This window comes from Salvelinus namaycush, chromosome 23, assembly GCF_016432855.1.
Source record: "Salvelinus namaycush isolate Seneca chromosome 23, SaNama_1.0, whole genome shotgun sequence".
Taxonomy (NCBI): domain Eukaryota; kingdom Metazoa; phylum Chordata; class Actinopteri; order Salmoniformes; family Salmonidae; genus Salvelinus; species Salvelinus namaycush.
In genome coordinates, this window is record NC_052329.1 from 35,204,889 (window position 1) to 35,218,204 (window position 13,316).

Consider the following 13,316-nt stretch of genomic DNA (forward strand, 5'->3'; position numbering starts at 1 on the left):
AAGACAACAGTGGCAACAATAGAGTCCCTGCCCTGGTGCCTGGTGTCACTCAAAGACAGGAGCACAGAGAGATGGCTGGAGTTTTCACCAGTTTTTAGCTGACTCACCCCCCCCCCCTCGCTATTGACCAAGAGGAAAGGGGATGTCGAAAATAAACACTCACTCATGAGTTTTATTTATCATTTGTATTGAACTGAGACCTCCCTGAATACCATTTCCCCAACCAGATTTCAACCACATTCTGAGGAAATGACTAGCGAGCGGTCTTTCTTTAGAAACCAAGCTATTCTGTTGTGAGTGACTAACCCTTTGAAATAAATTTTAACAAAGTCACACACTAAATAAAGAGATGGCTAAAAGACCACAAAGTGAAAGTGAAAGAGCTTTTAGTATGTTGATAAGAATCACTGATTAACTTAGTACCTGCATGGACAACTTCTCCATTTTATTGATAGAAATGAGCATGAGTAGCCCGTTGACAGCATTCGCCCCTGTCCCAAGATGAACAGTAGAGAATCACACGCAGAGGGCTCTGTTTTCTGAGGAGATGGCTTTTGACAAGTAGCACCACAATCAGTTGGCACAGGGCGCAATCAGCCACAGGAAACTAGGGAAAGCCACTTTTGAGGGGCGCAGGCAGGCCCCCTCTCTGCAACCTCTGCTCGGCGGGGTAAACAGGACGCAGAGTTACTCTGTGACTCTAGCTAAGCTTCTCAGCCACTCCCAGACCTGTGTATATAACCACATCCTGTTTTGACCCAGAACTCTGGCCAATCCAGAGCGGCCATCTTCCGACGGCCACCACTCATTCAAACCCTTGCTCTTCCATTCCAGGGGCAGGCAACAAACATTCAAACTGGACAGTTTTATCTCAATCTCTTAATTCAAAGACTCAATCATGGATACTCTAACAGTTGTGGTTGCTTCGCATGATGTATTGTTGTCTCTACCTTCTTGCTCTTTGTGCTGTTGTCTGTGCCCAAAAATGTTTGTACCATGTTCTGTGCTGCTGCCATGTTGTATTGCTACCATGCTGTGTTGTCATGTGTTGCTGCCATGCTATGTTGTTGTCTTAGGTCTGTCTTTATGTAGTGTTGTGTTGTCTCTCTTGTCATGTGTGTTTTGTCCTTTATTTTATTTATAATCCCAGTACCCGTCCCCGCAGGAGGCCTTTTGCCTTTTGGTAGGCTGTCATTGGAAATTTGTTCATAAAACTGACTTGCCTAGTTAAATAAAGGTTAAATAAATTTTTCAAATCTAATAAATGGGAAAGAGTAGGTTGGTCCTCCTCGCTCTACAGATGACATGAGAAATGTCCAAAGTTCCATCTTTTGTGCAATTGTGTTTTAAAAGGGTACATAGTGTGGTGCATAGTTGCGGGAAGTTTTTTGAGACAAAGCCAGGTGAACAGCAGGTAGGCCTGAAGTCTCTCCACTCCCCTGCTGTCTTCTAACAAGGTCTGAACACGTGGCACTTGGAACTGATTAACTATAACGACAGTTCGGTTGCCCTTGTTTGATATGCTGGAAAACAAACACTCAGTTGGACAGGGAACAAGAGGAGGGTGGCTTGACAGTTACACTTGACAGTTAGCTTTGTGCACGCTCACAGCCTAACTGCTCTGTGCATGCCCCCTTTCACTATAAACAAAAGTCATATACAGTACTATGACATCTTGGCAGTGGTTTCAACTCTACACAAGCAGTTTAGTGGCATGACAGACTCCCTATCTTTTTGATACACAGTCAGCTTGCTTTCTGTTTTGATTCCACGTGCAGAGTGCGATGAAAGGAGCCACACAGCCCTCTGCAATGCCCCTTCTCTCACGACACACACGTACAGTTCATATTGTGGCCGACAACACCATGTACAGCTTGCTCATCTTAACCCCCACTTTTAGCACCAATGTACAAGAGGATTTGTTAAGATTTTACTCAGGCTGGACAGCTGAATCAGTTACACCAGCTCTGTCAGGAGGAATGGGCCAAAATTCACCCAACTTACTGTGGGAAGCTTGTGGAAGGCTACCTGAAACATTTGACCCAAGTTAAACAATTTAAAGGCAATGCTACCAAATACTAATTGAGTATATGTAAACTTCTGACCAACTGGGAATGTGATGAAATTAATTAAAGCTGAAATAAATCATTCTCTCTATTATTCTGACATTTCACATTCTTAAAACAAAGTGGTGATCCTAACTGACCTGAGACAGGGAATTTTTACTAGTATTGAATGTCAGAAATTGTGAAAACCTGAGTCTAAATGTACTTGGCTAAGGTGTAAACTTCCGACTTCAACTGTAGACAGGAAAAAAAACATATTTAATCAATTTTAGAATAAGGCTGTAACATAAAAATGTTTGGAAAAAGTCAAAGGGTCTGAATAGTTTCCGAAGGCTATGATGAACCAAAATAGTTATTGCAAAAAGGGGTTAATGCAGATAGTGAAATAGTTAACCAATAGCTACCTGGATTAACTATTTAGCAGTCTTTTGACCTGAAGGTAGAAGTTGTTCAGGGTTCTGTTGTTTCCAGACTTGGTGCATCAGTACTGCTTGCCATGCATTAGCAGAGAGAACAGTCTATGAATTGGGTGGCTGGAATCTCTGCCATTTTTAGGGCCTTCCTCTGACACTGCCTGGTATAAAGGTTCTGGATGGCAGGGAGCTCGGCCCCAGTGATGTAATGGGCAGTACGCACTACCCTCTGTAGCCCCTTGCGGTCGGATGCAAAGCAGATGTCATACCAAGCGGTGATGCAGCCAGTCAAGATGCTCTCAATGGTGCAGCTTTAGATCCTTTGGAGGATCTAAGGGCCCATGCCGGATCTTTTCAGCCTCCTGAGGGGGAAGAGGCGTTGTCGTGTCCTCTTCACAACTGTGTTGGGGTGTGTGGACCATGATAATTCCTTAGTGATGGGGACACCGAAGGATCTTGACGCTCTTGACCTGCTCCACTACAGCCCCGTTGATGGGAATCAAGCGTGCTTGGCCCTTCGTTTCCTGTAGCCCACGATCTGCTCTTTTGTCTTGTTGATGTTGAGGGAGAGGTTGTCCTGGAACACTGCTAGGTCTCTGACCTCTCATCGTCGGTGATCAGGCCTACCACCACCGTGTCGTCTGCAAATTTAATGATGGTGTTGTGCACGGCCAAGCAGTCTTGAGTGAACAGGGAGTACAGTAGGGGACTAAGCACACACCCCTGAGCGGTCCCCGTGTTGAGGGTCAGCGTGGCAAATGTGTTGTTGCCTACCCTCAACTCATGGGGATGGCCCGTCAGGAAATCCAGGATACAGTTGCAGAGGGAGGTGTTTAATTCAAGGGTCTTTAGCTAATCTAATCAAACTTTAAATGCACTTGAAATAGTCTAATTTGATTTAGTCCCTCCCAGCATAAGTGCTCCCCTCCCCCCATTTATACAGTTTCTTCTCCCTCCCCACCACTTTTTTTCTGAAAGAGGGGGAGGGGGTCTTTGAGAGGCAGGTTATTCTCAACGGATCTTCCTCCAACACTGGAACACTCAATTTCAGCTTCTCACGATGCTTATTGCTTGAGTAAAATACAGGAAATATAACAGATTTCAGAATTGATGTTAGAAATCTGATCCCATGAGCGGTCAGCAGATGTGTGCACACGACGCTAGGAGCAGTGGTGCAGAGGATGCTGATTTGTTAACATACGCTTCTCCTTTAATCTATTTTGCACAATACAGGGTCTCACCCAGAAGGGGGGGAGTGATAAAGAATTAGCATATATATACACAGGCATCAGGGAGCTGGATTAGAGCTGGTCTTTAGAGCCAGATAATGTATGCTGTGGGAACTATGCCAAAGGCTTTAGAGAAATCGCTCCGTAAGATCTCTCTCCCTTTTCTAGATGGCACATTAATCCCTGGATGATGCATCTCCAAACAGCACCGCAGCCTCCTCCTAGGCAACAATCTGCTAGCTAGTGCCATCCATGTGATTCCCTTTCTATGGGAGGCCAACATCCCTGCTATCTAGGCGGGTTCAGCAACAAAAGTAATGGGTCCCATCTACTTACCATAAACATCAAGCTAGCAGCCCAAAGCCCCCAAACCCCAGTGGAAGACAACACACATGAATGTTTTTTCTGATTTATTATGAAAAAATATATATTTTTGACTTTGTGACAATAAGCACATAACATATATACAATTCTCTTCATAAATACAAATGATGTACAAACAAATTAAATAGAAATAATATTTCATGGTTATGTACACATTGCATTTTTAAATTAAAGAGGACAATAATACAAATATTAAAAAATATATCTATTTGATTTCAAATGAAAAAAAACCATCTTTGGAGTCCTTCATTCTGCAAAAAAGAAATATAGTTTTTTCAAGATCCAGCACTGTCGGTTAAAACGATATATTTTGTCATCGGGGAAGCAGTCTTTATGCACAATACACTTCATTCAAGTCAAGGGAATGTCATAAAGCACTGGGTGTTTGACAAGATGGAAGTTGTATATTGAAAGGCATTGAGAAAATAAAACTGTACAAATTACTACATGTACTACGACTTTCAACCGGTTCAAATAATACTTTCTAGTGTGTTTGTAAAAAAGAGAGTATCAAACAAGCACAACAACAAAAAATGTCAGTGTGTAAGATCAGTACCATTTTTCCTTAAGTCATAACATCATTTAAAGATCAGGCACTTGATAAGATTGAGTTCCCTAATTATATATGTAATGCTCTGAAAGATTGAGCACATTGGTGATTCATTTCCAAACAGAAAGGGAGTCCGGTTTAGGGACCAGAAGGCCTAGATATGTCATCCGGCCACTCCAGACTCCAATATCTATAGCCAACTGTCCATCTAAGCTTCCAGTAAAGCTTCATCTTCAGTTCTTTGACAGCTAGAACATTGTTTCCCTTCTTTGACAGAAAAAAAACAGAAAAGAGGCCACGAAAATGTCCTTGCTGTTACTTTCGATTCTCAAGTGGATTGTAGTGGCATCTTATTCATGGATTGTAAAAAGGTCCCTCTCGATTATTTGAGATGTCGTTTTCTTTTCGATAAGGCATCAGGAGAGTAAAAAGTCCTGCTTCTCTGTAATTGGTGAATCCTTGGCCCTCTTCCGAGGAAAGTTTTTATTTTTGTTCATTTTTAAATGGAAAGCAAATCATATTTAAAAATGTAGTGCAAATGATGGCAGAACATACATTCTAGTCTCCAGCCCCCACTTTTCACATATTGTATCCAAACATTGTCAATGTTGTGAAAAAGTTCATTTTGAATGAGCAGCATGAATAAATATTAAATAATACATGTTGATTTCATATATCCTCTTCAATTCTTTTGAATTGCCTTTGAAAGACTGTAAACATGTCCAGGCAAAGCCCTTGTTGGTCAAGGTACTCCTGGTGTCAGAATACTGTTGTTAAACCTAAGGTGGGAAAATGATGAGGGAGAGAGTTTACCAATCAAATCTTGAAAAAGTGATTGGACAATAACTTCCTTCATAAACTCTTAATAATAACCTGTTTGAATGGGTGGAGCTGCTTACCTCAGTAGCAAAGACACACGGTTCAGCTTGCTGTTCAGTCTGGATGATGAAGACTGGGTGGTACAAGCCTTCTTTAGGGAAGCTCATTGGTGGAACCATTATGCTGCCTTCTGATTTGTTCCTGTTGAAAAGAGATAGAGGGAGGGAAAATAGGTCATGTTTGGTTCCACAGGCGCAATGGAATCATACAACAGAAACTGTGATCTCCAATACAAAGTTGAGGGTTAAAGAAAATCTGATAAAGCCTGAGCACTACATAGTGAGAGATCAAGTTGTAACATGTCTGCTAGTAGAAAGCCCTGATGCTAGGGTACGCTAGGAAATACAAGCATTCCATCCAACTCATACTGGTGACCACACACACACACTGCTTCATTGGCACAATACCATTTGAGTTTGGCGAGGCATACCTACCGGTCAAATTTGTTCTTCGCATGACAGTCTTCCTCTTTGGCCATGTTGTAGTCAACCATCTTCTGCTTGTAAGCCGCCTTGTCTCCATGTTTGTCTGCGGGGGCCGAGGTCAGCGCTTTATCCTTATTGGACACCTTGTAATGGCCGCCGGGGATGAGGAAGGCTTCCTTCTCTCGGAGGCTGGACGGGGGGTTGGAACCACCTATGGGCTGGTTGTTGAAAGTCTCCAGGTCGTTACGAACAGAAGACGCCATGGCCTTCCGCCCATGCCTCATCTGGCTTAGGACCACGATGACAGCACACACCACCAGGGTGAGGGTGACCAGGCCCAGGGCGAAGGAGACAACCAAGGCTGCAGGCAAACCGTCTGCCTTGGGCTTGGCAGTGGGTTTGAGGCTGAACTCGCAACGGGATCCCATGAAGCCGGCCGGGCACTGGCACACGGGTCCGGTGAAGTGGGTGTAGCAGGTGCCTCCATTCTGGCAGGGGAAGACGGAGCATGCATCGGCACGGATGCTGCAGTCCTTGCTGGTGAAGCCCAGGGTGCAGGTGCAGGTAAAGTCGTTGATGCCGTCCACGCAGGTACCGGCGTTGCGGCAGGGGTTGCGGGCGCAGTCATCGTTGTTGATCTTGCAGCGCGGCCCAGTGAAGCCAGGATGACAACGGCACATCAGACTGTGGCCCAGATCCAGGCACTGGCCACCTGTTGGACAGACGAGGGGTTCAAATCACTGCACACTCAACATGTTTATCAAAACTTGAAGTGCAGGTATGAGTGTCAAAGCTTCTTGTGGAAGGCAAACATACAGTAACAGTCAAAAGTTTGGACACACTTACTAATTCAAGGATTTTTCTTTATTTTTACTATTTTCTACATTGTAGAATAATAGTGAAGACATCAAAACTACGAAATAACACATATGGAATCAAGTAGTAACCAAAAAAGTGTTAAACAAATCAAAATATATTTGAGATTTTAGATTCTTGAAAGTAGCCACCCTTTGCACACTCTCGGCATTCTTTCAACCAGCTTCATGAGGTAGTCACCTGGAATGCATTTCAATTAACAGGTGTGCCTTCATTAGTGGAATTTATTTCCTTCTTAATGCGTTTGAGTCAATCAGTTGTGTTGAGACAAGGTATGGGTGGTATACAGAAGATATCCCTATTTGGTTAAAGACCAAGTCCATATTATGGCAAGAGCAGCTCAAATAAGCAAATACAAACAACAGTCCATCATTACTTTAAGACCTTAAGGTCAGTCAATCTGGAACATTTCAAGAACTGTGAAGAAAGTTTCTTCAAGTGCAGTCGCAAAAGCCATCATGGAGGAGGTGTGATGGTGCTTCGCTGGTGACACTGATTTATTTTGAATTCAAGGCACACTTAACCAGCATGGCTACCACAGCATTCTGCAGTGATACTCCATCCCATCTGGTTTGCGCTTAGTGGGACTATCATTTGTTTTCAACAGGACAATGACCCACCACACCTCCAGGCTGTGTAAGGGCTATTTTACCAAGAAGTAGCGTGATGGAGTGCTGCAACAGATTACCTGGCCTCCACAAATCACCCGACCTCAACCCAATTGAGATGGTTTGGTATGAGTTGGACCGCAGAGTGAAGGAAAAGCAGCCAACAAGTGCTCAGCATATGTGGGAACTCCTTCAAGACTGTTGGAAAAGCATTACAGGTGAAGCTGGTTGAGAGAATGCCAAGAGTGTGCAAAGCTGTCATCGAGGCAAAGGGTAACTATTTGAAGAATCTCAAATATAAAATATATTTTGATTTGTTTAACACTTTTTTGGTGACTAATTCCATATGTGTCATTTCATAGTCTTCACAATGTAGAAAATGGTAAAAATAAAGAAAAATCCTAGAATGAGTAGGTGTGTCCAAACTTTTGACTGGAATAGAACTGTGAATATTTGTTTCCCATACCAACAGGAATTTAGCCGATTACAGATAAGCTTGTGCTCATTCGCACATTAAGTACAGCTACAGTGTAGCTAATGAGGACCCAGGGGGGGGGACATAATACCCCACAACATTCTAAGACTAGTTTTTTCCCACCTCATAATGACAGCTTTATCTCACCCCTTATATCAGTCTGAGCCAATCGTCTTTTGTACCGTGCCTGTCCTGCATTTTTAACATTTTAGGCGCGGACTGGATGCATGTCAAAACAAAACTGTTTATGGGCAAAGAGGAAAACATCATTGGTTTTTGTAAAGGTTGCCTTCCAAAGAATGTGTCTGCAACACGGTCGGTTGAGTTGTTGTCGTCAGACGGACAGATAAGAGTTTGTGAGCGGCTCCATCACAGTGGCGATTTTAGCATGTAAATCTTGGTGGGGGAAAAAATATACTTTTGTGGGATGCATGCCAGCAAAGCCAACACAACACTAAACAATACATTAATTGCACTATAACAGTGACAAACGGTTTCCACAAACTGTTAGGGCCTACATAAATCTGTCCCCCAACACCTTACCACTGCTACATCTGGCTATCAGCGGAGCCTTGTCCGGCAGCAAAACAATTAATTCGGCCTAATTTACTGCCTTTTAAAAAACATAGCTGATATGTCAGACTTGCTTAAACAAAATGGGGTTTCTACTGACAACTAAGATCTACAAACTATGGCATAAGGGGTCCACGAGCGACTTAGAGGCAATCTTATCAATTAAGACATTAAATAGCCAGCAAGGATGGACGTAGTCAATATAACTATTTGTCAACCGGTTCAAGTACTTTTGAAATGTACAGCGACAGAATTCAGAACATGAGCCGTTCTTACAGTGTTCTCCCTGTACACCAAGTCAGAACCGTAGGATAAATAAAGGGGGCATAATAAACAGAATGAAAGCTCTTACAATATTCAATGATTACATTTCTCAAAACTCAAAAACAGGTTATAGGCTACATGTGCACCACCAAGTCAGAACAGTTGGTGAAATTAAGCTGAATATAGACCAAATTATTAGGGTGAGGCACATGGGATACTGACATCTTACTACACAACATACACTAAATATTACTTTCTTAGCTACAGTATTCATATCTCCCTGGCATATTACATAATTTATGCAGCAGCATAAAATACATTTTTTGACTCACCTTGTTGTGCTGAGCTCTCTTGAACAGGAAGGTGGCGTGGCGGTCCTTCATGGGCAAATTTTGTCATCAAACTTTGTCATCAAAGTCTGGCATTCTCTGAATTTATGGTGCTTTCAAGACAACTGGGAACTCGGGGGGAGAAAAGGTTGAATCATGATGACGTCAGTGATCTTCAGGTCGTAGCTCTAGAAAGAGGCCAGAGCTCCAACTTTACAATTCCGAGATGGATGAAAGTTAAATACGTATTTTCCCAGTCGTAGCTCGTTTTTCCCCCTGAGTTCCCAGTTGTCTTGAACTCACTAAAGTCAGATTTTGCCGTTCCGAGTTTACAGTTGTTTTGAGCGCGGCAGAAATCATGCTTCATTGACAGCATGGCCAATGTTGAATGTTTATCATTTTAAACTAAGAAAAGAGACCCTTAATCTTAGACTTGGGACCACACAGCCACTCCACTAAATAGCAGGCTAATGATCGCTTTGCAATGCTTGCAGTTAGCCACTGATTCCTTCCAAACCACTCATTGTTGAATGTGCGATTTCCAACTTTTTGTGTAATATTTATGTCCAATAGTCAATTCTCTTAATTATTTATCTTCATATGACAATGATTAAAAAGGATTTGCCAGTAGATTGTCGACTTGATTCATGATGACTGCTAGCTAAGATTTTGAAAATATGATGTTGACATGATCAGTCCAATCAAAGCTACTGTAGATACATGATTTTAGGTAATTTTATATTTGGCAAATTACCTTGAGCCTTCTTGGATGGGCACTTCTAATATAACTCTATAGCAGCACCCAAGGGGCTTGAATTTTCTAGCTCGACCCTTAGAGTTGGCTGTGACGTAGTGTCCCAATGAGTGACAGAAAACTGAGCCAATCACGGCGCAACGATCCGTATTTTCTGCTGGCTTGCCCCACCACCACAGAAAGCAATGAGCTAGGCTGAAACACCTGCATTTTGTAGCTGCCTTACTCAAGAAAACAAAAAAAGAGACCATGTTTGAAATGCGGCTTTATTAACGCTATGGTATATATATTTCTTACATTGTTTGCAAGCTGGTATGTGACACGTATTAATGCCAAAATAACATGCAAAACAGGAAAGCTATTTTTTTTGCTAAAAATGTGGGGCTCAAAATAGCACCACCTGCCCTGAATGACGGGTCGCCAGTGCTCCATCATAACAATCAGAAGTCCTGGTAGGTTTCCCTCACCCAGTCTGTGGTTGTGCTGTTGGGGGAATTCTTACCGTTAGCACAGGGGCCATTGCTGCAGCGGTCAATCTTCTTCTCGCAGTTGGAGCCCATGTAGCCGGCAGGACAGCGGCAGGAGTAACCACCGGTCACCTGCTGCATGCAGGTGCCACCGTTGAAGCAGGGTCCGTCGGCACAGGTCATCGCACTGATCTCACAGTTCTTCCCGTAGAAGCCTTGGGGGCATGTGCAGGTGTAGTCATTCTCCAGATCCTGGAAGTTTATATATGTTAGCGTTTCATAGAGGACAATTAAAGACTTTGACTGTGAGTAGTAGCTTTTAATCCTGAGAGATAAATAGAATGCAGCAGTTATGGCAGAACTTACATCGCAGCTGCCTCCATTCTTGCAGGGGTTGCTGTCACACTCGTTGGTTTCGATCTCACAATTGTTGCCACTGAAGCCCGGCCTGCATGTACAGGTGTAGCTGCCCTGGCCTGTGTTGGTGCAAGGAGCATCGTTCGTGCAGGGCTTGTGGTTGGTGCAGTAGTTGAGGTCCTGGTTGCAGAACAGTCCTCCCCAGCCCTCTTTACAGTTGCACTGCCACGGCTGGCCGCAGGTGCCATGCAAGCAGCCAGGATAGCGGACGCACTCGTCACAGAGGGGTCCCTGCCACCCGAGGCGGCACTTGCATTCGCCTGGGGCCTCACAATAACCGTGCTTCTCCATGCAGCCAGACGAGCAGATGGCTTTGGAGATAGAGAGAAAATTAGAATGAGTGTGCCCCTTTCGGATCACAAAACAATCCCCCTTCACTGGGCTCAGACACATCAAGTATTTGTTAAGTACTAAACTACGCAGCTGGTACACACACACAAAAGGAACACATGCCATATTTTTTCATGCAAGGGAGCGCACATTAAGTTCCGACGCGTGTCCCTGTTAAACCATAAACTCAGCTCCATTGTTGGCCGAACAAAAGATGCAGACTAACTCTATATTTGAATCGACAGCTTTTTTTCTTTTCACCAGAAGATGTCGTTGAAATGTCAGAAGTAACTATTTCAAGAATTGAAATTACACACGCTGTGCACATGCAGCACAAATCAGTGGCGCAAAACAGTAATTTCTGAGATGAAAAAAGCAAGCATTTATGGCAATATATATATATACACACACACACACACACACACCGGTATATTAATCTGAATAACAGCCGGTAAAAAATTAATAGGAATTGGCCTCATTTAAAAAATGTTGTAGTCCTTCTGTACACTTACATTCTGAGCAATATTCTCCTTTCCAACCTGACAGGCACATTCTGGCGCCCGCGGCATCACAAGTGTAGTGTCCGAATGGGTCGTCACGGGGACGGCAGTAGTCTGAGCAGCTGTCACCGTGGTAGTGTTCATCACAGACAACGTGGTAAGAATAACGAAGTTCACTTTGCTCTTCAAAATGCACATCCTGTGACCAATCCTCGCCAATGTCTAGTCTTCTACGGGTGGCCAAGCGGCTGATCAAGTTATTCTGGTTTTCTATTAAAGAGAGAGAGACACTAAGCAGATTAAAAATAAAATGCATTCCTAAAATCCAATCTTGTGAGGTAATAGCTTTAAAATATGTCTAATTAAATGTTACCGCATTTTTATAAATATGTAAAACGTGTTTTATAACTCAAAGGCTTGTGCTGGGAATCACTATTAGAGGAATATCAAAGTCACTTTCCACGGCCTAGAGGGAGTGGGCACTGAAGGCTACCTACCTGTGGACTGTCCGTCGGAGGACTCTGCATTCCAGGCTTCAACAATAAGCGAGAATGTACCCTTTAATCCACACAGGAAAAATATATACTTTGTCAAAAAGCTGTAAGAGGCGAGATTATATAAAGTGAAAAACTCTTCATGAAAAGCGTCATGACATTACCCAATCTATGAAATGTACCACCTGGCATTAACCATTAAAAGGCCCAGTGCAGTGATTTCCTGTGTTTTAAATATATTTCCATACCATGTTGGAATAATACAGTGAAATTCTGAAAATGATGATAATGCCCTTTTAGTGTAAGAGGTAAAGACTGCCTGAAATATCAGCCTGTTTTGGTGAGATTGAGTTTTGGCCTGCCTGGTGACATCACCAGGTGCTAAATTAGTTAATAGACAAATAAGAGTGTTCCCTACTCCCAGTCAGTCGTAGTACAATTCTCACTTGCGAAATTGCTCTTCATACTAAGAAGCTAGTTTTATTTCTTTTTTACAATTTCTTTGAAAACAATCACAGTAAGGTACTTAATTGTTACCAGGAAATGATTTGATAGTGAGAAAAAGGGCTGCATTGGACCTTTAATTTCCAATCAGCTCTATGGTATATTGAGTATGTGTACTGTAGACTACTCACCGGCCACTTGAAATGGAAAGGTACTCTGATGGGTGCGCTACTGGAGATGGAGCTCTGGTCAGCACTGAAGATTTCGGTCAGTCCCATGCCATATGTGCAGGGGGGCTCGGATGAGATGACATCTTGGGAATGTTTAAGACAGACTCGGAAGAATATCTGGCAGTCCCTAGACCGTTTGCAGACACTTCGGGTACTACTGAAGGAGTGTACTTTCAACTCAAACACACCGGACGACTCGACCTACAAGAAAGATTAAGTACATATTAGTGGGTAAAAAGCGCAATTGCACAGGTTACCAACACGTAACATAACTATGAATATTGCATGTGTACTCACCAGTTGCGTTGCTGTCAACGCCAAAAAACACGTGAATAACAAATGAGCCATTGCGGGAAGTGTTTCTTCTTCTGCTATGAAAGTATAGGAGACAGCGCCAGATATCCAATAGAGGAAAAATGTCTTGTATCCCAAAACAAGAAGGGGGGAAAAAAATCACGTGCGAAATTGAGCGCGCTAGATGTGAGATTTGTGGTCTTCAGACAATACTTAATAGAAATTGAGCTCACAACGAAAATAAAATCCTTTTGCTCCGCGGAGCAGTTGCACTCTGGACTTCTTTCTACCTTTAGTTACGTGTAGTGGAGCGTG

General features: G+C 43.0%; 1 protein-coding gene across 1 annotated transcript; it reads right to left on the reverse strand.

The window, feature by feature from the left end:
• Nucleotides 1-4,105: 4,105 nt before the first annotated feature.
• On the reverse strand, nucleotides 4,106-13,316 carry LOC120018367 (delta-like protein C). Its single transcript, XM_038961529.1, has 9 exons — nucleotides 13,005-13,316; nucleotides 12,669-12,908; nucleotides 12,037-12,097; nucleotides 11,552-11,809; nucleotides 10,659-11,020; nucleotides 10,328-10,544; nucleotides 5,956-6,658; nucleotides 5,542-5,662; nucleotides 4,106-5,421 (listed from the first exon to the last, which is right to left on the reverse strand). Exons 1-9 carry the CDS (start codon nucleotides 13,053-13,055, stop codon nucleotides 5,416-5,418), a joined length of 2,019 nt encoding a protein of 672 aa, XP_038817457.1. The 5' UTR covers nucleotides 13,056-13,316; the 3' UTR covers nucleotides 4,106-5,415.

What these genes read in the sequence shown, in the direction of transcription:
- LOC120018367 (XM_038961529.1), bottom strand. Translation starts at nt 13,055, where the DNA reads ATGGCTCATTTGTTATTCACGTGTTTTTTGGCGTTGACAGCAACGCAA. An exon ending in CTTTCCATTTCAAGTGGCCG is followed by an intron (nt 12,098 to 12,668) that starts GTGAGTAGTCTA and finishes TGTGGATTAAAG; the next exon opens with GGTACATTCTCGCTTATTGT. An exon ending in CAATGGCCCCTGTGCTAACG is followed by an intron (nt 6,659 to 10,327) that starts GTAAGAATTCCC and finishes TCTGTCCAACAG; the next exon opens with GTGGCCAGTGCCTGGATCTG.